Here is a 23411-nt window from a genome sequence, read left to right on the forward strand (position 1 = left end):
CTTTCTAAAATTAAGTGATTTAAAATAATAACTGAAAACTTAATCTGATCAAACTAAGATAACGACCATCTTACTATTACATAGTAAACAAACAATAACTTTGGTTAGGATCAGATACAATGGAAAGACATCTCAAGTTGAAACTACACAGCTACATCCTGCCATCCTCCATATTTACACAAGAGCCTTGATAAGACAAACATGTGACTTGAAGAATATCATTTTAAAATATTATGGTGAAGCCATGGCTCAGGAAACACTGAATGTGCAAGAGCACAAAGAAAAACAGCCTGAGCAAAGGCTTGACCAGCAAACAGAACATCAATAATGAGGACCACCAACCTGGCAGATCAATTCAACCGTCATGATCACGATCACTCCTTTCCTTTTTGCTGATTGGGCCCCATCCCAACTATCCCACACACTCCCCATTGGGAGCCACTTTAATGCACACACACACACACACACACACACACACACACACACACACACACACACACACACACACACACACACACACACACACTCACACTCACACTCACACACACACACACACACACACACACACACACACACACACTACACACTACACACTAATGAAATCACTCATTCCCCCTTGTCTCTTTAATGTGTGTGGTAGTGGTCTACTTAATTTGAATCTTACTCTTGCTTCATAGGCATGCTGTATTAGAGAACTGCATCTATTTTCCTAGGGCTGCTTCATTAGTAGCCCATTTTTATCTCCATTTCTTATAGTTTGGCGGTGGAACTGTTCACAAGCAGCCAGAAGGCATAGCTCTGGTAGCTTGACTGAGAAAAGTGAATGACTTTGATGGGGGGCCATTTTTCTCTCTCTTTAGGAAGGCATGACTAAACCATGGTCTTCCACTTTGGTCATGAGGACCTCTGACTGGTCACGACCCAATAGGGCAAGAAGGTCAAAATCTAATTGAAACCATCTCAAGTGAGAGGATTTACTGACCACATACTGACATTAGATCACTGAATGTTGACTTGGCATATGGTTAGCAAGACAACTGCACAGAGAAGCAGGGGCCACAGAAGTCTAAAATATGCCTTCATTTTTTTTCTCCTCTCGACTTTTGGAAGTATGATGTGTGAGAGGCATATTTAGTCGCTTTGTTCCATGATGACAGAAGAGAGAGATGAGAGAGAAATCTGGCCCCCAGAAATGCAATCTTCTCCCCAAGATGAAAGTAGTTAAATGTTCCATTCTGTTTTCCACTCTGCAGCAGAAATACATAATGTTGTGTACTTGGAACAGTCTAGTTCCATTCTAGACCTTTGTGTTTCCAGTTGATCAATGCGAACAGTTAATGTGAATGTAAAAAGTAAATAATAATATTTTTGTATGAAAAACAAATGCCTGCAAAAAAACAATAAACATGTGACATTTTGCTAAAAGCCTAAATCACTTGTTTGTGGAAAACATGAAGTCATACTTGTAACAGCAACACTGATTTAAAAAAAAAGTCACTTTACCATACAAAATATGCAGTGACAGTGCTAGATATTATTCCAGTCCCTAGCAAGTGCACATGCATGAAACACAGAAACACCAAATTTTAATTAAACAAATACAAATTAAAGCATATCTGTAAGTTAAGGTATGCTAACATTTCTGAACCCTTTGAAAACATCAGAAAAACAAACAAACAAATAAATAAATATTTAAGCATACACTGACTAACCAAACCATTGACTGCAATATTAATCAAAGGATTATTTTGAATCAAGGAGACATGAACCATGATACACAATTATTCACAACGTTGGTAGGGGAGGGGGGGGGGGGGCAGTTCATTAAAAAAAAACACAGAGACGACCTTATTACAAGTAACAGTGTCATCATTAAAATCATTGACTATCTTGTAAATAAATCAATGTATATTCCAACAGAGAAAGGGAGGGGGAGGGGTGCTTGAAAGAAAGAAGGAAACCATCTTAGTGTGGCTAGGGAAGTTTACCTTGAGCGCCAACAGCAGATAGTACTACTGCTGCAATGATGGCAGCTGCTGCCAGAGACAGCCTGGTCTTCATATTTTCACCCTCTCACTACCCTCTGCCTCAGAAGCACATGAATGAATCTGCAAAAAGGACAAACAATTTCGAGATGTTATGCATATTCGCATAGAGAACACTAAACCCAGTTTTAGAGTTGTCACGAGGAACTAAACTAGTGGGACCCATGATTCAATAAGTATCTCACCAAAAAAATTAGTGGAATGCAAGATAGGTGGCACAGACGAAACTTTTAGCAGAAGGACATTTCTATGAATCCACAACAGAAGAGTCAAAACAAAAGAAAAAAGTGACTATGATTTATGCATTCAATATGCTATGCCATAAGGCCTAATAACGACCTCAAAAAATGCGCGCTGCTGCGTTTCCAACACGGCACCCAAAGTCCAACAATTTTATACACTAGTATAAGGGCGCCTCCTGGAGTATCCAAAAAAGTATGACTTGGTAAAGCTGGTCTCATTCCTTGGCAAGAAATAATCAATACCTATAGCCTAGATATGATGATACAACTATACCCACTTGAGAGCTAAAACAAAATGTTTTAAGTAGACGTGACATAGTATAGCTAAAATGAATATGCTATTTGCACCCAGGGTCAAGGGGGAAAACCTTCCCAAGTCACCCAACTTATCCAACTACCAAACTTAAGCAGAAAAATTACCACGTGTTTCAGATAATCATTCATACCTGATTGTACCCGCAACTTAAAACAACGCGTTTTTGGTTAGACTGTTCCTTCGTCACTATTTCCAGGTTATCACAGGGCGCGGAAAAAACTCCAAACAAGTGTCCCACGAACCGACTAAAGCCTATTGGTAAATTTGGGGCAAATAAAAAGTCCGGTAATTTAGAGCACAATATTTGCACCATAACTCCACGTGAGCTACTCCAGGCGATGAAAACGTCTTTCATTAAATTAATCAATATGGTAGTCCACTGGCGCGTAAAGTGAAATGGAAAAACCTTTAGCGCGTCAATTAATTGTTCATTTCAAAGGCTACTTCTGGTCACTACTTCAACCACTACATCAGAAAGCAAGATTCCATTTCCAATATAACATTTCCTTCAAGAGAACTTTGACTTCAGGCAAAGAAATCACCCTCTGGATAGGCTACTTACCAGACGCAGATTATTTGTTTTTCTTCAAAACTGAAATGGATCATTAATGGTAATTTAAAATACCGCAATTAAATTGAAATGGAACCCTAACCTTCAGGAGAAACGTCTGTTCTTTTTCAGTATATGCTGTTTCTCAAGATGCCACCGCTCTTCAAAGATGCCCAGACCGTGACCGTGATGGGAGGCTCGACCTCAGTGGAGGAGAGACTTTCGATCTGACGGATCACTCAGAGCTCCCGTTTCGGACGTCCCAGAAAGGAAGCCTCTTTCCAAATGGGAAGAACTTCTCCACAATCTGCTACTTAATAGGGGGCTGTCCCCGATTCTCGTTTTACTATCGTAAGCTCTTACGACACAAGGCAATTTTGGAGCTTCGCCACGAAATAAACTTTCTGGTGCGTGGGGATATACTCCTGGAAACAGCACATTTTCAGCATTCCTTTTGCGTGATGTTCATTACGACGTTGTAGCCACAGGTCTCTCTGTTCTTGGAAACTGATAGACAATCTCCAGTGGGCGTCTTGACAGTCCCTTGACAATTCTAAGAGTGGATTTTAAGAGAATTAGAGAAACCTTTTAGTCCCACTAATCCTACAATTTATATATACACACTTTGTTACAATAAACGCAGACATTTAATTCCTAAAGTGCTGTCCATATTTCTACTGTTGTAACACACTATGTTTGTCAAACGCTAGGCCTATTGATTTTTTCTTGAAAAAAATAGATTTTCCAAAAAATACTGTCATTTATTTTTCAGTGTGACCACAATTTCAGTGATTTCTACTATTTCTAGTGTTTTCCTCTAGTCAACTTGACAATATTCCATTTTTAAGCCTGCGAAATATTTTAAGGCATTTGTAATGAAGTATTTTTGACCAAAGCATTACCAATAAAGAGGTGCAGTAAAATTGCTGACGGGACTTTGAAGAATGAGACTGGATGTGCAGACGCGGTCACTTATGCCTGTTTCAACTCATCATTTGCGCAGGAACAAACTAAAAAGAAAAAATCAATAGGCCTAGCTTTTGACAAGCATATATGTGAATATGATATATTTTTCAGTTTGCCGCTGGTCATTTCTTTGAATATTCATGTTCAGTTTGAACAAAGCATTGTTTATTGTGCTGATTGCTCAACAAGAAAGGATTAGAGGCAACAAAAGCTCTCACAGTAGCTGTGATTACTGTATGTTGTTAGTGTAGTGGCTCATATGCCAATAGGTTGCAATCATAATGCATCTTATCCTTGTCACATGATATTAAAAATGACACAATATAGGCTACTTACAAAAATGGTGAGGCTGATATTATGGTAATTAGTACCGATTAGTATATTATTTGTATTAGTAACACCTAGCAATATCACAATAGCTGAGGAACCCCATGTGGACCTATAAGTTGATAGTGTAGGCCTACAGTTAAGTTATGCCTTTGATCAGTTAGGCTAGATTACCACCGATAACAGGTTAATACTGGTGACATTCTGCACCTGTGACAGTTGTTGTTTCCCATACATAATGAATAATAGAAAATAAATGACAACAGTATAATTTGGTCTATTTTATGGTGGCGTTTAAACAGATTTATATTTAATTTAATATTTTAACTAGCATATGATGGTGTAGGTCCTTTCATAATTACCTGAGGACAAAAGTGTAATTTTTTTCTCTGCAAGTATAGACTACAGCATATGTGTTGCTAAAATGAACATTCTTTTCCCTCTCTATTCTAAATAGATAGATAGAGCTGGAACATGAGCTGTCATATGTTTATTCTGGAACAGCTGGTGACATCAGGATTAATTGTGTCAAGATTAAAGTCAATTAAAGATGTACAGTGGTTTGTGTCTAGCCTTTTTGTTGTTTGCCAGTTGTGTTGTATTATTTAAAAGTTTAGATGTGTCATAGCAAATTGTATTTTTTTTAGAAGAATGCCCATTTATGTTAGGATCTGAGCAATGAGACTTATATTAGGGACGGAGGAATGGCGGCATCTGGAGGAAAGGAGCGTAGACGTTTGTCTGTTGATCATGAGCTTCAGGCGGTTGGCAGAGAATGTCTAATAAAGGGAGAACCGCCACTCTCGGGAAACTTCCGGTTTCTGAACTGGTTGCAGTTCCTTTACTGGTTCCACATGAGGGCGCTCACGAATAAGTGCAGGAGGTCTATGGAGCTTTACCCCTCAAATCCACTTTTCTCGGGATATAATTTTTTGCCCAGACATTTGAATGTTGCATGCGAAAGAGGGGACAGAGAAAATACACACCGCTGAGTATTATATTTTTTGAGTCACTTATTTGTTCTAAAAAGCCTTTCAAATGCGCCAATGACGTCATTCATTAGCAGAAAGCTAGTGTGTTGTGGGCAACAACGACCCAACCTGTAAAAAATCGAAAGGACGTAAGTACTCGTTCATTCAACTTTTGACCTATAATCCATAGTGAGCTTGCAGAAACCAAAATCAAATCTTCGACTTTTAAACGACAACCAGGTGAAAGAGACAAATTTAACCGTCTAGCTCCATAGACCCCCATTGTTTTTGCACTTATTCGTGATCGCCCCTAGCGGAACTGCAACAGATTGAATGTACAGTGGAGTTAATAGGGAGTGATCCGGCTCTCCGTAAACGGGCTCTGACTGTGAATGGTGGTTCCGTGATTCTAGCGAAATTAGCGAGTGTTCAGCGAAAATAAGACTTCCGGTCGAGCCGAATTTGCTAAATAAAAGTCGCGTAATACACAACATGTTCTAGACTGTTTTCTAGCCGATTTTGTCTTTGCAGGTACGCAAATCCGTACATAATTGCTCAAGTTCAATTGACCTGTCGTATTAAAATGGAGAATTTTTAACATGTCGTTATTCTGAATGTATTTAGTGTCTGCACGTTGTTCTTTTTTTTTGTAACGTAGCCTACTGATTCACTTGGTGCAACACCCAACCGGGTCCGTGTAGACACTAATTACATTCAGAATAGCGGCAGGTTCAAACCCACTTGGCTCCACAGAAAACAAACGAGCTCCTTTCGTGAAATTAACCATAAGAGTTCACACAATTCAGACCCATGACAGCTCTATTTAAATTGAAATATTTTTTTTTAAAGGATTTATACAATGTCCATATTATTTTTTACACAGGCCTGTCCGGACACAAGACCAGTGATCAAATGTCTAATAAAAAGAAGCTAAACAAATGTGGCAAATGTTTTGTTGAAACATTTTATTTTTCTTCATTTCATTTGCAATAAATCTTTAATAGGTTTAATAATGTGTAATTCTATTTCATGAGTAGTTTCATTGTTTCCTTATCAACAATTAGTTGTTTGTTTAAGCCTATTTAGGCTATACATAAGTACTGAAGAATTAATAATACAATGCTGCATTGAAGAATTTAGAAAACACAGGTATTAATTAGGCTGATGTTTTAACCCCATGTTAAGGGTATTATATCAATACTTTCGTTAATCCACACAACTTAAGTCATACATTTGTGGTCATCTTGTGTAGATGCTTGGTCAATGAAGATGACCACACTCAGGCACTGGAGTCGTAGCTCTCATCCTGCGGCGCATCCTTCAGGGACATCACAGCATTCATGTGTCCATGAATTGGTGTTCCCCTGTGATATATTATTGATTTAAGATCATAGGTCACATCAGTTGACTAATATTGCATTGTATAAGACTGGGTGTATGACACAGATTTCTTAATTACTGTTTTACCTGCCCTGAGGATGATTACAAAATTTCAGGAATGTGTGTGAAACGTATGGTTTCTTTACTTGCAACCACTTTTAAATGCAAGGTTACCTAAATGGATAGATGAAACATCCTGCTAATGCTAAAATATTGTACTATCATATTATTTTGCTGTCTAATGGCCTACCTCTGACCACAGCACAGGGTTGCGGCACACCAGTGCTGGATAACAACATCTAAATTTAAAATGGCTTGAGTTACAATATTGAACCAGCAATTATTCATATGGTTTTCGAATCTGTTACAAGCATGATAGGACAGATTTGGGGGAAAGTTTCCTTTTTTAAATAAGCCTACACACTGACCTTTCTTGCTTCTCATTTAATCCATAGTCATCTGTGGGTGTGCTTATCTGTTTAGAAGAATGCCCATTTATGTTAGGATCTGAGCAATGAGACTTTTATTACGACAATATTGGCTCTTTCAAACACCGGAACTAAAAGAACAGCAGTGACACTCCAACGACGCGAGCAGGTTCTTCAGTTAACATTAGGCGATGATTCCCACGGTTCATTGTATAGGAAAAAGATCAATGATAGTTTTTCTGTGCTAGACTGTGCATTAACGACCTTTAACAACCCTATATGTTGTAATGTCTGTCTCTGTTAGTCAGCCGGTGGTAAAAAAAGAAGCAGGTTCGGTGGTTTGTGGACACTGGATGTTCACTTTAACACTTTGTGCATCTTTCCTTGGACTGGTAAGTAGGCTAAACATGCTCCGTTTACATTGTAATTCAATTCCAATGTTGAGCTAGAGTTGTACGCAGAAACAGCCTACGCAACACAGCGCGGAAATTGTGAACCTTTGCGGTAGAATAATAGAAATAATGACCTGCGTGTAACACTTAAGCAGATCGATGACACAATGTTGGACCAGAGCCCGTCTACGGAGAGCCTGCACTCCGTATTAAGTCCCATTGTACCTTATTAGACATTCTCTGGTTGGACCTAGTTCGTTCTATTTTAGTCTTCCTATAAGTCATACAATACAATGTCGTTACTTTCTTAAGTGCAACGTGTGATCACCATATCCTCAATGTGCAGGATTTTTTTGCATACAAAGTTGTAAAACAGGCTCCTCCACAAAAGACGATGTTGGACTTAGGTTTACACTTGGCTCATGCACTCGAAAAGAGTCGACATGTTCAATGACTTGAAACGCTATGACAGACCTGATACCAGAGATGGTTATGAGCGAGAGGTGAAACGTTCGACAACTTCCACGTTCGATTATTGCAAGGAGTAGGGGGCGGGGGGTCCCCCTTTATGCAGACCAGAGTGAGCCTAGCCTAGCCTGACGAGTCAGACCTGCCGCTAGGGTGCGTCTAGATTTCTAGGCTAGAGCGAGGGCTCTGTCAATGGGAGACTTGTGGAATTTTTACCAATAAACTGGTCATTATGTCTTTCTGGATTTGCTGAGGGTTTTTTGGAAAATGTTGTCATAATCTGTAAGTGTTTGTGATCATTTCAAGCCTAAAAGTGTAATTTGTTAGTGTTCGGATTTGTAAAAAAAAACAACAACTTAATATCAGACCAGTTACTGCCCTGTTGCTAGTAATCAATGATCTTTGCTGATACTGTCTGAAACATTTGTGTTTCAGGGAATGTGCATCTCTGTACTTGGTCCTACACTGGGGGACTTGGCCAACAACGTCAATAAGAACATCAGTAATATTTCCTATATCTTTGTGGGTCGCTCAGTTGGATACATTGGGGGCTCCCTTCTTGGAGGGATCCTCTTTGACTGCATGAACCCCCACCTACTTTTAGGTAAGAAAAGAGGAATCTAAGAAATTCTGATGGAAAACAATACATCAACAGTATCTGTAACTCTGTAAATGGAATCTGGTTCTCCAGGATTCTCCATGTTGGTCACAGCATTTGGGATGATTGCCATCCCCTTCTGCAAAAAGGCCCTCTTCCTTACAGCCTTAATGTCCTGTGTTGGCATTTCAATGGGCTTTTTAGACACAGGTAAGACAATGGTGGTTGTATCCGTATAACAATTGACACAGAAATGCCTGAAAGCGGCTCATTATGTTTGTTGTCTTGTAGGTGGTAATGTCCTGATCCTGAACATCTGGGGCAGCCAGGCAGGGCCTCACATGCAGGCCTTGAACTTCAGCTTCGCCGCAGGGGCCTTCGTCTCGCCCATCATCGCCAAGCTGATGTTTGGCAAGGACCACGCCAAGGCGGCCAACGACACAGTGGAGGCTTCCTCGCCGATAGAGTGGCCCAGACCCTGAGCTCGACGCTGCACATCTCACAGGGGCCCATGTACGCGTACTTTGTGATCGGGGCCTTGATCCTGCTCATCTCTCTGGCCTTCTTCATCCTCTACTCCTGCGGCACGCCCTTCAGAGACAGATCGCGCTCGGAATCCGGGGCGCCCCTGGTGGCTAAGCAACACACCGCCCTCATCTGTCTCCTCGCCATCTTCTTTTTCTGGTACGTGGGCGCCGAGGTGGCGTACGGCTCCTTCATCTTCACCTACGCGAAGGACTACGTGCGCATGAACCAGGCCGAGGCGGCGGGCCTCAACTCGCTGCGCCGCGCGGCAGCGGTCTTCGTGGTGGGGGCAGCGCTGGGCGAGATGGTGCTGCCCGCCGTAAAATTCAGAGGCTAAATGTGCGCAGGTACAGCAGGGTTATGGACAGATGTGGTCATTGTACGTGCATGCATGTGTTTGATGTCTGGGTCTCAGCTCATGCTTATGTGTCTTTCTCTCTAGATAAAACACGTGGAGGAGCGATTTGGGAAGGACGCCAACAAGGAAGTCCTGCTCATGTGCATTGGCATCACGTCCGCTGTGGGCCGTCTCATTTTCGGCAGGGTGGCTGACTATGTGCCGGGGGTCAACAAGGTGTACCTGCAGGTAATAATGACATGTTCCTCTCTCCAGCTGCCACTGCATTTCGATTTAGAAACTGGAGCTGCTTCTGTTGAGGGTCTGAGTATGTAGATTGTGACCCGTTGGCAGCCCAGTGACTTCAAGATCTTAGACTGAAATTCAAATGGAAGTGGTTATAAACGTGATTTAACATACCCCCTTCCCCCCCCTCCTAGGTGATGTCGTTCCTGGTGATTGGCTTGATGTCCATGATCCCGCTCTGCAACGTCTGCCGCGGGCTGATCGCTGTGTGCCTGCTGAAAGTAATTGTGGTGAATAATTACTTAATATTAACTTAGACTGGCAAACTTCAGGACCACTCAGGAATCAGGTTTATTCTGTTACAAGCAGAGAGGGTAAAAATAGTTTATGTAGGCCATGGCACAGAGGCCTACAGGATCAACCTCTCTCTCTCTTCTTCAGTTCTCCATGTTCTTCTAACAAACAATGCAAGTTAGTCACTTTTGTATGGGTTAAACAAAGAAAGAATTGGCGGCAAAACAAGCCCACGTGGTTGGTTCTCCAGATGGCATCAGACACACCTACTCACACCTACTTCACACCTACCCAATCTGATCAGCATGAGGAGAGATATCCTATACATCAGAAATACCACTTATAGAACGTTCCAAACATTCTTACAATTAAACCATTACAATCATACTGATTGATTGTCTCGTTAATTGTACTGAGACTATTACAATGATACCAAACATGAATACATTTCATGACATGGATACAGTATAGCAAGGTAACATCCTTTGTCTTGTGGATCTGATAGCCCTTGGAACCAGTACATTAGCATTTCATTGGGGGAGGGGAGGGTGTCTGTGTTTAATGCCACATGGCTAACTAAAAGTAGTTTTGAAACCCTAAAATAATTGCTATCACTGCTCATGGGCCTGTTTGATGGCTGCTTCATCTGCATCATGGCGCCCATCGCCTTTGAGCTGGTCGGCCCACAGGACGTGTCCCAGGCCATCGGCTTCCTGTTGGGCATGATGTCCGTGCCCATGACCGTAGGGCCACCCATCGCAGGTACGTTAGGCCTGCTCCAGCTGATAATGGAGGAGCATGAGGAAACCCCTGAATGCTCTTGCTCATCTACGTTTTGCTGATTTTTGTTCTTTTAGCTATGAGCTTCTAAGCAACAAACACTAAATTCATTGTTTGAATGATTGACTGCATGGAAGTTGGCTGTGAAGACAGTAGCCGGATATTTAAATATTAGATACACTGCTACAAAGAAAAATGCTAATGCAAGCCCGGTATGCTGCAGTGCTCTTGCGTAGGTTGTGAGGTGAGAAATTCTGTTCTCACAGTGCCAGGGTTCCTACGCAGTATGGAAAACCTGGAAAAGTATGAAATTTGATTTGAGCAATTTCCAGGTTTGGATAAGTATGGAAAAAAGAAACAAGGGTATGGAGAAATGTGTTTCCAGACTATTGCATCTACAGTACTAAGCTTAATCACATAATGAACCATTCCTACTGAGTAAGAACTGAGTACTGTGTAGCTTAACTGTCAGTCCACATCATCAAGATACAATTGAATGGGGGTCCTCAGAAAAAAATCTCTCCCACAAGGGGACTTTGGTACCAAAACCCCTGTTCTATGCACATGCCCTATTGTGCACTGGTATGTTTGCGTAGCTCTGCTATTTTCTGCTAAAACACTGGTAGACTTTTTTGATTTTGTAAAAGTTACCAAGACATGGATACTGCATTATCTGATAAACTTTAATTACAAACAAATAATACTGATTACGGTGAGGCCTCTGCCAGCAGTGCACTAGTCTCCAACACACATGTATGTAGGCTATGCTGTGTCTACAGAGAACTAAAAATGTGAGTGCACCTTCCAACACAGCACTTCCCCAATGAAAAGTATCCAACAATGGGCAAGTGTTTTCTGAGGGCTAACAAGTTAATAATAAACATTATTATTATACAGCTCTTCAAATGCTAATAGAACGCTCCATTGACAATGTCTAGAATATGGTCAGAAAAATCTACCGAGAAGTTTGAAGATTTTAGTATGGAAAAAGTATGGAATTTTGAGATGGAAAATGTGTAGGAACCCTGCAGTGCCCTCTGCTGGCTGTTGCCTGACAGTGAATCTCAAGGCACCCAAGGGAGAGTTTTATGTTCATTTAGGACGGGCCATGGCTTAGTAAGGTAGATGACTGTTGTAGAATAGACATCCTTTATAACTGAGGTAACAAGCTAGCAGCTTTACAGTTTAGTGTCTTAAAGAAAAGCAGAAAAGCCGATGTACTACCTCGGAGAACAGCATGCCAGCATTCTTACTCACTGGCTTGTAATAAGCACAATTATATGCACAGCTAAAAATGCACTGCATATGCTAACAGTGGAATGTGAATGCACAGGCAGCGATTCTTCCTGTGAGCGCTAGTTTAATTAGGCTAACGTCTTGCCTATGTCACATGGCAGAGTGAGAGGGAGCAAGGCCAGGTCATGTGCAAACGGTTAACACTGTCCTGCTGGACAAGTGGGCTATTTTTCTCACTGGAATTCCAGAGAGAGGAATTTAATATAGGTTGAGTGGAACGTCAATGACGGGGATAAGTAAATGAAAGAGACAAGCTTGGGCTGATGTCATGGGGCTCATCAGTGGCTCTACTCAAAGGGCTGTAGGGCTCTTTGTGTGTGTGTGTGTGTGTGTGTGTGTGTGTGTGTGTGAATCTGTAGATGATGGAGGGGGTTGGCAGGAGGATGTTCATGTATTCTGATATCCTATGTTTTAAATCAACTCTGTGGACTTCCCCCATGCTCCCACTGACAGGTTACCTGAGGGACCGGCTGATGAGCTACGACGTGGCCTTCTACCTGGCAGGTATCCCACCCCTCATCGGCGGGGCCATGCTGTGCCTCATCCCCTGGGTGGAGCGCCGGCGTAAGGCCCGCCTGGCCAAGGAGGCCAAGGAGAGTCCGCAGAAGATGCTGGAGAAGAGGAGCAGCAGCGGAGGCCAGGGAGATGTGAGGAGCGCCGAGCCCGAGTCTGTCATCTAACACACGTCTGTGTTCCGCCAAGAAATCACACACACGGACACACACACTGACATATATACATATACATACGGACATACATACATATGTGTATGTTTGATTATGAATATGTATATATATGTATAGACACGGAGCATTCTTAAGAGTGAAAGGCTGTATGGTTTTATATAGTGCCAAGCATGAGTGATTTGTGTTTACCAGTGTATGCCTACTCAGTGTATTTGAGGGAGAAAGAAACGTCTTTAAGCGCCAAAACGAAAAAGCCAAAGTGTGCATTGTTAATATGAATGTGATCTATGTGAGCTATGCATAGGACCGTGGTTTTCTATCAATCTTCCAACTGTCGAATGACCTTGAGGTTGTAAGGTGGAAATGAGAAAAACTTACATTCTTTACCAAGGTGCTTTTTAAATGTTTAACAAGCGCTTATCTGACCATGGAAATGGCACGTCCTTGGCTGAGAAGCATTGGCCTTTGAGTTGTATGAGGTGAATAATGCTGTAACTGGCACGAGCCTCGCTTTAGCTTCTATATTTAATGAATTTTACTATCCCTAAATGTCATTTTTATGAAATAGTGCATGCTTAGGTTTTTCTAAAAAAAAAAAAAGCTTTGAATTGACTTAAAAATGTAGCCAAAGAAATTGACAAGGTAAATATCTATACTTAAATATCTTTGCAATGTTTTTTCATATTAATATTCATGCAATTTTATTATATTTTGGCGATGAAGTATATTTTATGAATAGCCATTACCTAAGGAATGAGTGGTATGTTATTTTCTTGAGGAACATGAATGAATTAATGCTGCGATGGACCCCGCCCATGTGAATGTATCGGTGACTAAGTAATATTAGACAGACTGTCACTTCAAAGAAGTGTTTTATTTTTAGAGATGGTGTTGGGGGAGATCTTAGTTCTAAACATTCTGTATCACATTGAAGCACAATAACTGATACATGCAACATGCCTTGAGGGATTTCATCTCCCACCAAAACCTATAGCATGTCTCGCACAAAAGCTTCATTCTAGGCCAAATGAGTGTCATTGCACGTATTATGGCTAAGATGCTGGAGGGTGGGCAACATGACTTGCTCAGCTTCTGCATGCCAGTGCTGTCAGTACTTGATTTCTTCTCAGTACTTGACTTGTGTTGCGTAACACCAAATATTTGCAACCATTTATATGTGCTGATTACCAAATTGTATTTATTGACCATATGCAACATCGATGTTACATGTTAGTTACGATCATTTCAGGAAGTTAACAAATGAAATGTATTCAGTTATTGTATCCATTTGTTTTCCCATCTTCCTTCCTTTATGAATAAATAATACAAAATAAATACAGTATTTTTTGTGTACCATCACACTTACTGTGTGCTTACGTATGTCATTGGGTTCGTTTACAATGTTCTTTGTACATCACTAATGGCAGACACTTGACCATGTGAATTTCTATTTTCCTTCTCAAAAAAAAAAATGACTGGAAACCATTGCTCAACACAAATAAATTATATATATATATATATATATATGATATATTTTTCAGTTTGCCACTAGTCATTTCTTTGAATATTCATGTTCAGTTTGAACAAAGCATTGTTTATTGTGCTGATTGCTCAACAAGAAAATATTAGAGGCAACAAAAGCTCTGTATGTTGTTAGTGTAATATGCCAATAGGTTGCAATCATAATGCATCTTATCCTTTTCACATGACATTAAATATGACACAATATAGGCTACTTACCAAAATGTTGAGGCTGATATTATGGTAATTAGTACCGATTAGTATATTATTTGTATTAGTAACACCTAGCAATATCACAATAGCCGAAGAACCCCATGTGGACCTATAAGTTTTGACTGAATACATAACAGCAGAGATGATGTAGCCTATACCTTATTCACAGCAAAGTTGATAGTGTAGGCCTACAGTTAAGGCATACCTTTGATCAGTTAGATTACCACCGATAACAGGTTAACACTGGTGACATTCTGCACCTGTGACAGTTACTTGTTGTTTACCATACATAATGAATAATAGAAAATAAATAACAACAGTATTATTTGGTCTATTTTATGGTGGCGTTTAAACATTTATATTTAATTTAATATTTTAACTAGCATATGGTGGTGTAGGTCATTTCATAATTACCTGAGGACAAAAGTGTAATCTTTTTCTCTGCAGGTATAGACTACACAGCATATGTGTTGCTAAAATGAACATTCTTTAGATAAGCGTTTTTTTTCTCTCTAAATAGATAAGATCTATTGAGATGAGCTGTCATGTTTATTCTGGAACAGCTGGTGACATCAGGATTCATTGTGTCAAGATTAAAGTCAATTAAAGATGTATAGTGGTTACATGTGTCTGGCCTTTTTGTTGTTTGTCAGTTGTGTTGTATTATTTAAAAGTTTAGATGTGTCATAGCAAATGTAAATGTAGATATTTTTTTAGAAGAATGCCCATTTATGTTGGGATCTGAGCAATGAGACTTTTATTACGATAATATTGGCTCTTTCAAACACCGGAACTGAAAGAACAGCAGTGACACTCCAACGACGCGAGCAGGTTCCTCAGTTAACAGTACTGATGATTCCCACGGTTCATTGTATAGGAAAAAGATCAATGATAGTTTTTCTGTGCTAGACTGTGCATTAACGACCTTTAACAACACTATATGTTGCAATGTCTGTCTCTGTTACTAGTCAGCCGGTGGTAAAAAAGAAGCAGGTTCGGTTTGCTAGCATGGAGGATGACGATGATAACGATGATCAAGAGGAGGATACACTGTTTGACAAGAGGAAAGACGTCAGGAAAGGTTTTAAAAGTATGATAAAAAGTAATGTGAATAAGAAGCTAGCGAGTGCGGGATTCGACAGCGTTAAAATAATAAGTGGTGGTCGGGGAGCCAACGACCCCGGGGTTTGTGGACGCTGGATGATCACTTTAACACTTTGTGCATCTTTCCTTGGACTGGTAAGTAGGCTAAACATGCTCCGTTTACATTGTAATTCAATTCCAATGTTGAGCTAGAGTTGTACGCAGAAACAGCCTACGCAACACAGCGCGGAAATTGTGAACCTTTGCGGTAGAATAATAGAAATAATGACCTGCGTGTAACACTTAAGCAGATGACAATGTTGGACCAGAGCCCGTCTACGGAGAGCCTGCACTCCGTATTAAGTCCCATTGTACCTTATTAGACATTCTCTGGTTGGACCTAGTTCGTTCTATTTTAGTCTTCCTATAAGTCATACAATACAATGCCGTTACTTTCTTAAGTGCAACGTGTGATCACCATATCCTCAGTGGGCAGGATTCTTTTGCATACAAAGTTGTAAAACAGGCTCCTCCACAAAAGACGATGTTTGACTTAGGTTTACACTTGGCTCATGCACTCGAAAAGAGTCGACATGTTCAATGACTTGAAACGCTATGACAGACCTGATACCAGAGATGGTTATGAGCGAGAGGTGAAACGTTCGACAACTTCCACGTTCGATTATTGCAAGGAGTAGGGGGCGGGGGGTCCCCCTTTATGCAGACCAGAGTGAGCCTAGCCTAGCCTGACGAGTCAGACCTGCCGCTAGGGTGCGTCTAGATTTCTAGGCTAGAGTAAGGGCTCTGTCAATGGGAGACTTGTGGAATTTTTACCAATAAACTGGTCATTATGTCTTTCTGGATTTGCTGAGGGTTTTTTGGAAAATATTGTCATAATCTGTAAGTGTTTGTGATCATTTCAAGCCTAAAAGTGTAATTTGTTAGTGTTCGGATTTGTAAAAAAAAACAACAACTTAATATCAGACCAGTTACTGCCCTGTTGCTAGTAATCAATGATCTTTGCTGATACTGTCTGAAACATTTGTGTTTCAGGGAATGTGCATCTCTGTACTTGGTCCTACACTGGGGGACTTGGCCAACAACGTCAATAAGAACATCAGTAATATTTCCTATATCTTTGTGGGTCGCTCAGTTGGATACATTGGGGGCTCCCTTCTTGGAGGGATCCTCTTTGACTGCATGAACCCCCACCTACTTTTAGGTAAGAAAAGAGGAATCTAAGAAATTCTGATGGAAAACAATACATCAACAGTATCTGTAAATCTGTAAATGGAATCTGGTTTTCCAGGATTCTCCATGTTGGTCACAGCATTTGGGATGATTGCCATCCCCTTCTGCAAAAAGGCCCTCTTCCTTACAGCCTTAATGTCCTGTGTTGGCATTTCCATGGGCTTTTTAGACACAGGTAAGACAATGGTGGTTGTATCAGTATAACAATTGACACAGAAATGGAAGGCCTGAAAGCGGCTCATTATGTTTGTTGTCTTGTAGGTGGTAATGTCCTGATCCTGAACATCTGGGGCAGCCAGGCAGGGCCTCACATGCAGGCCTTGCACTTCAGCTTCGCCGCAGGGGCCTTCGTCTCGCCCATCATCGCCAAGCTGGTGTTTGGCAAGGACCACGCCAAGGCGGCCAACGACACAGTGGAGGCTTCCTCGCCCCTCGCCGATAGAGTGGCCCAGACCCTGAGCTCGACGCTGCACATCTCACAGGGGCCCATGTACGCGTACTTTGTGATCGGGGCCTTGATCCTGCTCATCTCTCTGGCCTTCTTCATCCTCTACTCCTGCGGCACGCCCTCCAGAGACAGATCGCGCTCGGAATCCGGGGCGCCCCTGGTGGCTAAGCAACACACCGCCCTCGTCTGTCTCCTCGCCATCTTCTTTTTCTGGTACGTGGGCGCCGAGGTGGCGTACGGCTCCTTCATCTTCACCTACGCGAAGGACTACGCGCGCATGAACCAGGCCGAGGCAGCGGGCCTCAACTCACTGTTCTGGGGCACGTTCGCCGCCACCCGCGGGCTGGCCATCTTCTTTGCGGCCTGCATGTACCCTGGCACCATGATCCTGCTCAACTTAGTGGGCTGCACCTTGTCGTCGCTGCTGCTCACCCTCTTCAACACGAGCAGCCTGGCGCTGTGGTCCTGCACGGCGCTCTACGGCGCCTCCATGGCCACCACCTTCCCCAGCGGCCTCTCTTGGCTGGAGCAGTACACGGCGGTGACGGGCCGCACGGCAGCGGTCTTCGTGGTGGGGGCAGGGCTGGGCGAGATGGTGCTGCCCGCCGTCATGGGCTTCCTGCTGGGCAAGCCGTCCCTGCGGCAACACCCGCTGCTCATGCTGCTGGCCCTGACCACGGCCACCATCACCTCCATCCTCTTCCCCGTCATGTACAAGCTGGCCGCCGCGCCCACCACGCCCGGGAAGAGGCCACGCGTGAGGGGCAGGGAGTCGGACGACAAAGAGTTTCGCCAGGCCCTGCTGGACTCTGGTGCCAATGATGATGATGATGATGATGAAGAGGTGGCTGAGAACGATGAAGAAGCCGACCACTGGAATGACGCAGACTTTGAGGTCATCGAGATGGATGACGCCAGTCTCATGAACTCCCCTAACAAGGTGGTGTCGCCTCCAGATGTGACTATGAGCTCAGCAGCCGTCCCCAGCATCGACCCCTTCAGCCTGCCAACACTGTCCGAATCCCCGAGCAAATATGAAACTAGCTCCCCCCGTAGGAAACTACTGGTCACTCTTGACAGGGAAAAGAATGATTGAATCCCACTACCAGAGACTGCTGGATTGCCAATTCAGGTGAAAAAGGACTGAGAGCAGTCAGTTTTTGTGAGCATTATGTGATTTATTTTTTCAGCGACATGAATGTTGTGAATGTTTTGTTTGTTGATGTCTGTCCCTGCATGTTGACACTCCTGACTCGTTTCACTAATTTCTAGTTGACACTTTTAAAACAATTGTCCCACATCCAATCATGTCATTAGAATGCTGACTGAAGTTTATTTTTTACATGTGATCTGTATTTATAAACACAGAGACCAATGAGCCTGGTCTTGGTAACACAGTCCATTAGAATTGGAGCTGGAAAAATGACTGACTACAGAATATCAGAGGTTTACATTGGCTCATCTGGACAATAGATAATTAAATGAGTCATGGTGAAGGAATCAATATTGACCTGTCCTGGATGTTAGGCAGAATGTATGTATTTCAGGGTTCAGAGGCCCATTCATTTTGATGGAATGATTTTCAGCTTTACTTACTTTTTTATTGATTTACTTATTTATTGATTTACAAAAGGCACAGAAGCTGATGCGAAGTGGCTTCACTAAACTGACATGAGCATAGTGCATTATAACTATAATCAAACTCCCAAGCGCACTAACCGAATGGACTGCTGTTGTAGAGTAGGATCCTGTTCCTTATTTGTGCTTGACCTACCATAATAATGCTCATGCTACAGTGTACAGGTGTACGGTTTGCTTTAGGCAGTGATGAAACTATAGTTAGTATGGTATGCTACTAAACTTTAACCTGACTCTCGCCAGAGGAATTTCGTTCCGCCTAGCTCCACTCACATCCATCTGGGATCGGTTCCGTTGAGAGTGATTTCGGCACTAGATTGTATGGTAGAGCCAATCAGGACGCAGGGCGGGAGTTTCATAGATGTGACGTAGCGTAGAAGCGACTGTGAGACTGTTCTCAGCGGCTTCGATGTGAGTGGTTGAAGTAGCACGTCAATAGATGACGGACAAGTGGCTTATCCAATCATATGAAAGGATTTTTTGATAAGGCCCAGCCTTCTGAAGCACCACTCCAATGGATTGATCCCAGATGGATGAGTGGAGCTAGACGGAACGAAATTCATCTGGTGAGTCAGGTTAACTAAACTTTGCCAGAAAAATACGGCAGACGTAGGTCAAGCACACACCTGTGAAGGTAGGTCAGTAAATAATTGTGCTACCTAACCAGTATAGTACCTTTTTATTTAATCCAAATGTGGCGGAGCAGCTGGTGTGTTGATTTACCAGCTCATAATCATTTAGTAGGTTATATGTAAGGGATAATGTATAGAACGCCGGTCATTATTGGGAAAATAAATCCCGACAGGGCGAACTGGACCCCGACGCGCAGCGGAGGAATTGAGAATTAGCAGACCACCGAACGTTGGGAAGGCCCATTTAAGTGAATGGAGCATTCTTCAGCATTATGGAGAGCCGTGTAATAATGCTTTGCTAATACATGATGAAAACGAAGCAGTGCTGTGTGACCCGCATCCTGTTTTTAAGCCACTGCCTTCTTACAACACTTCAGTACATCAGAACAAATCATCAAAGGAGCCCCTTCTACAGTTCCCGGTGATTGTTATTATGAAGCAAAGGTATGTTTGGGCATTTTGTGATTATGTGACTATTTGTGATTATTTAATAGAAATTAGTGTTTTATCTGCAGAAATACAGATTTAATGATCCATGATCCATTTTTTTTATGTCTTGCTCTTTTGCACTTTACCCATTTCAAATTATATTACTTTCTTAAGACACAAATCAGAGTTGTTTAATGTTGTAATTATTGTATTTGAATTTCATACCAGACTGTGTTTGCCCCTCTGATTTTTTAATTAAAGGACTATTGAGCCATATTTCATACATTGAAGTTTTATTATACCAATCTTTCACCTCCACCCACAGAAAGATCCAATAAAAACAAAACAAAAGCACACTTTTTACATATACACAAGGCTTGCATACAATCATTCTGGAAATTAAAGAATCAGTCTTTACATAGGTAGATAACATATGGTTTAGCATAGAGAAAGCATTAGAAATATGTGTAAAAAAACAAATATGCACAAGGAAACAATATATACTCTCACCATAAATTATCAAAAGAATGTATTGCAACAGTCCCAAAAGTTAGTATTTCTGACATCATCTATTTTTCCTGACAAGAGCCAATATATCAGAGTTTCAAGACTATCCTCCGCAGAAAATGTACATAACTAAAATGCAGCCTTTTCAAGGCTTGGTTACAATGCACACGCATGGCACTCTGAAAACAGAATGACTTTAGATAACAACAACGAATATCCACCACCATGACGTATAATGTTCCATGTTTTAAAAGTGAGAAACAAATCAGATGCACATTGATACTTCAAATTTGTCCTATACAAGGCTTATTTACAAAAGATTGTATTGTTATATAAAAACAGATAAAGGGAGTTGACAGTGGTTGATAGTTATGACCCTGGAGTACGATTGAATTCCAGTGAGGTCATTAGTGTCTTCGGTTTTGCAACCTGCAACAGCGCATATTATATTTACTGGAAAAAAAATGTAATTCTGTTCAGGCCACATTCAGTCATTCAATTCTGTTAATTAGAAACAGGATAAGGACAAAGACAACTGATAACAGCGGACGCCATAGATGCCAGTCAAACAAAAAGAATATGAGACCCCCCCCCCCCCCCCCCCCCCAAACCCTCACCCTCACATGGGCTGTAGCAATACCCAGTTTGAGTGTGCAGAAATACTCATGTCGAATGAAAGCACCACTGACAAAAAAAAAAAAAAAAAAAGTCCACAGACGCTTGAAACACTGACTTAAAACAGCAATTAGCACCAAAAAAAGCTGTGTTTGCACTTGGGCCGGTCAGAACTGCTCCAAGAGCTGGCGCAGGTAAGGGCCCTTGGACAGCTGACGGTTGACACGGGACAGCTTGTAGAGGACCGGACAGTCCAGCGACACACAGGGGACCTGCCGCTCAACACTTCCACTGCAGTTCCTGCAAATCTGTGGATACATGGGAACAGTGTTGTATTTCAAGAGCATATCCACTGCCACACCCTTCCTCTGCTGGAGTCACTCATAGATTTACTCTAGGTCTATTCCTACCCGCCAACTGATAGAGGAAGGACTTTGACCCTGAATGCATGCGCTGCTAAACTGTAACACTCTGGCAATCAGCCAAGACCTACTGTAGGAGTGAATTAGCTATTGCTGTTGGGCCGTGTCACTAGCCATTTGAAGCCTCCAGCTAGGCTCCCACACCTTATCTAAGAAAAGAAGTCCAAAAACTTTTCAGGACTTTGTAAAAAAATACTCAACCCAAATCAGACACATTTACCATGCCCTATTTACATTTAGTCATTTAGCTGACGCTTTGGTCCAAAGTAACTTACGAAAAATAGAGAACAATCAAGGCACAGTGCGAATAAGAGACAATAGTGTAGTAAGAAATACTATCTTGTAGAAGACAGAATAACAGTTTAAGTTCAAGACAGAGTCAAGTTAAGTCAAGGACATAAAGGGAGGGCCAGACATAATAGATAAGAATATCATGTGTTCTTAGTGTTGTGTTCTTAGTTGTGTTAGGAGAGGTGGAACTCTTGGAAGACCTGGGTCTTGAAGAGGTTTAAGACAGATGGCAGTTCCAGGTGCCATTCTTTAGAGAAGGGCAGTGGTCGGGTAGTAGCATATGCCTTTATGAGAGCATTCAAATAAGTGGGTGCGGAACCAGAGATGACTTTTGAGTTAGGTATGGCCTGATTTTTCTTATATTGAATAGTGCTAAGCGGCTGGACAAGGCGACCAAGGCCACATGGTCAGAGAAGGTCAATTGGTCATTAATCATGACACCTACGTTTCAACCCTGCAACCTTGGTTGGAAAAAGAGATAAGCTGTCAATTGTGATGTTTATTTTAGAAGCTGATATTAAGCTGAGGTACGGCAATAGGAAAGTTTGCCTTGCTTGGTGAACTTGCGCAGGTTGACTTGCTTGTCTTGACACGAGTACGTCCTCAAACAAAAGCTGACACTCTAGCGATAGCCTTTACTGAAATTGTATGATCTTTATTCAACTCGCCCAATTCCAAAACGCTGTAAATCCATTTTTTAAAACATTGATGTCATGTTATTTAATTTCATATTTCGGGTAATATCAATAAAATTGCAGTTCTGTTGTTTTGACTGAGCAAAGATAAATCAAATAACAATACCCAGTTACATTTTCACTGAAATCACTTGGAAAACAAAATAATAAAATATAAGCTTAATTTATGAAAATTCATTCAAAATGGAGGATATAGCGTTTTGGAACCAAACTCTTCATATCAAATCATAAGGAAACATGACATACTTAGAATAGAACCTCTTTTTAAGGTCCTCCATGTCTATTGGCAGCCAGTACGGTCTTTTGATGCACAACAACTTACTCCCAACCGACTGCAACTTGCTTGAGATATTACAAGATGGTGACTTTTCAAACCCAATGACCAGCATGTGTCTGGACTGAGCGGGCGTCTCACGGGCGTCTCACCTTGAGCAGCTGGTCCTGCTGGCTCTCCCACAGACGCAGCTCCTGGTGCAGCGTGACGGCCACTCGCTGCGGTTCGGCGCGGCAGCGCTCACACACGCCCAGCTGGGTCAGCTCGTCACACACCGGGCAGTGCAGCGTGGTGAAGTACTGGGAGATGGTGGCCTTCCGGCCCGACTCGTCTCGACCAGCACCCCCTCCTGACGCAGAGCACCAGGCCTTCTGAACCTGGGTACACACACACACACACACACACACACACACACACACACACACACACACACACACACACACACACACACACACACACACACACACACACACACACACACACACACACACACACACAGGTTCTAATATCTGGAATCAGGGTTTTCAGAAAATATAAAAAAAGTT

At 42.0% G+C, this 23411-nt stretch overlaps 4 protein-coding genes across 10 annotated transcripts in view; 2 read left to right on the top strand and 2 right to left on the bottom strand.

The window, feature by feature from the left end:
• col12a1b (collagen, type XII, alpha 1b) overlaps nt 1-3398 on the bottom strand; it is a 71507-nt gene extending 68109 nt beyond the window's left edge. The window contains exons 1-2 of one of the 2 annotated variants that reach the window (XM_076273146.1): nt 3257-3398; nt 1989-2108 (exon numbers count right to left, since the gene is read on the bottom strand). In XM_076273146.1, the coding sequence (XP_076129261.1) occupies nt 1989-2061 (73 nt within the window). In that variant the 5' untranslated portion in view covers nt 2062-2108; nt 3257-3398. Of the gene's footprint in view, nt 1-1988; nt 3190-3256 lie in introns of those variants that run through there. The other variant, XM_076273147.1, reaches the window with a different exon arrangement.
• A 3907-nt stretch (nt 3399-7305) lies between these two features.
• Nucleotides 7306-14320, top strand: LOC143110277 (monocarboxylate transporter 10-like). Of its 5 annotated transcripts, none has more exons than XR_012984104.1 (7): nt 7306-7617; nt 8521-8689; nt 8777-8893; nt 8975-9555; nt 9651-9794; nt 9986-10081; nt 12615-12752. XR_012984104.1 is itself a non-coding variant. In XM_076273169.1 (4 exons), exons 3-4 carry the CDS (start codon nt 10706-10708, stop codon nt 12839-12841), a joined length of 369 nt encoding a protein of 122 aa, XP_076129284.1. In that variant the 5' UTR covers nt 9165-9555; nt 9651-9794; nt 9986-10705; the 3' UTR covers nt 12842-14320. The 5 variants fall into 5 exon arrangements, 1 of the variants encoding a protein (XP_076129284.1); XR_012984105.1 differs by having other exon boundaries at nt 9986-10072; nt 12615-12733; XR_012984103.1 differs by lacking the exon at nt 12615-12752 and having other exon boundaries at nt 9986-10470.
• Nucleotides 14321-15408: 1088 nt separating this feature from the next.
• On the top strand, nt 15409-20343 carry slc60a2b (solute carrier family 60 member 2b). Of its 2 annotated transcripts, XM_076273152.1 has the most exons (5): nt 15409-15820; nt 16718-16886; nt 16974-17090; nt 17177-17248; nt 17279-20343. In XM_076273152.1, exons 1-5 carry the CDS (start codon nt 15530-15532, stop codon nt 18457-18459), a joined length of 1830 nt encoding a protein of 609 aa, XP_076129267.1. In that variant the 5' UTR covers nt 15409-15529; the 3' UTR covers nt 18460-20343. The 2 variants fall into 2 exon arrangements, with proteins under 2 accessions (XP_076129267.1, XP_076129266.1); XM_076273151.1 differs by having other exon boundaries at nt 17177-20343.
• An 853-nt stretch (nt 20344-21196) lies between these two features.
• The window catches only part of rev3l (REV3 like, DNA directed polymerase zeta catalytic subunit), a 44204-nt gene continuing 41989 nt past the window's right edge, over nt 21197-23411 (bottom strand). Inside the window, exons 31-32 of the mRNA XM_076273145.1 lie at nt 23019-23243; nt 21197-21492 (exon numbers count right to left, since the gene is read on the bottom strand). Of these exons, the coding sequence (XP_076129260.1) occupies nt 21352-21492; nt 23019-23243 (366 nt within the window). The 3' untranslated portion in view covers nt 21197-21351. The remainder of the gene's footprint in view (nt 21493-23018; nt 23244-23411) is intronic.

The sequence above is a fragment of the Alosa pseudoharengus genome, unplaced genomic scaffold, assembly GCF_046254945.1.
Source record: "Alosa pseudoharengus isolate Yale_2024_CS ecotype anadromous, Long Island Sound unplaced genomic scaffold, YU_APseudo_1.1 YU_APseudo_1.1_scf_7, whole genome shotgun sequence".
Taxonomy (NCBI): domain Eukaryota; kingdom Metazoa; phylum Chordata; class Actinopteri; order Clupeiformes; family Clupeidae; genus Alosa; species Alosa pseudoharengus.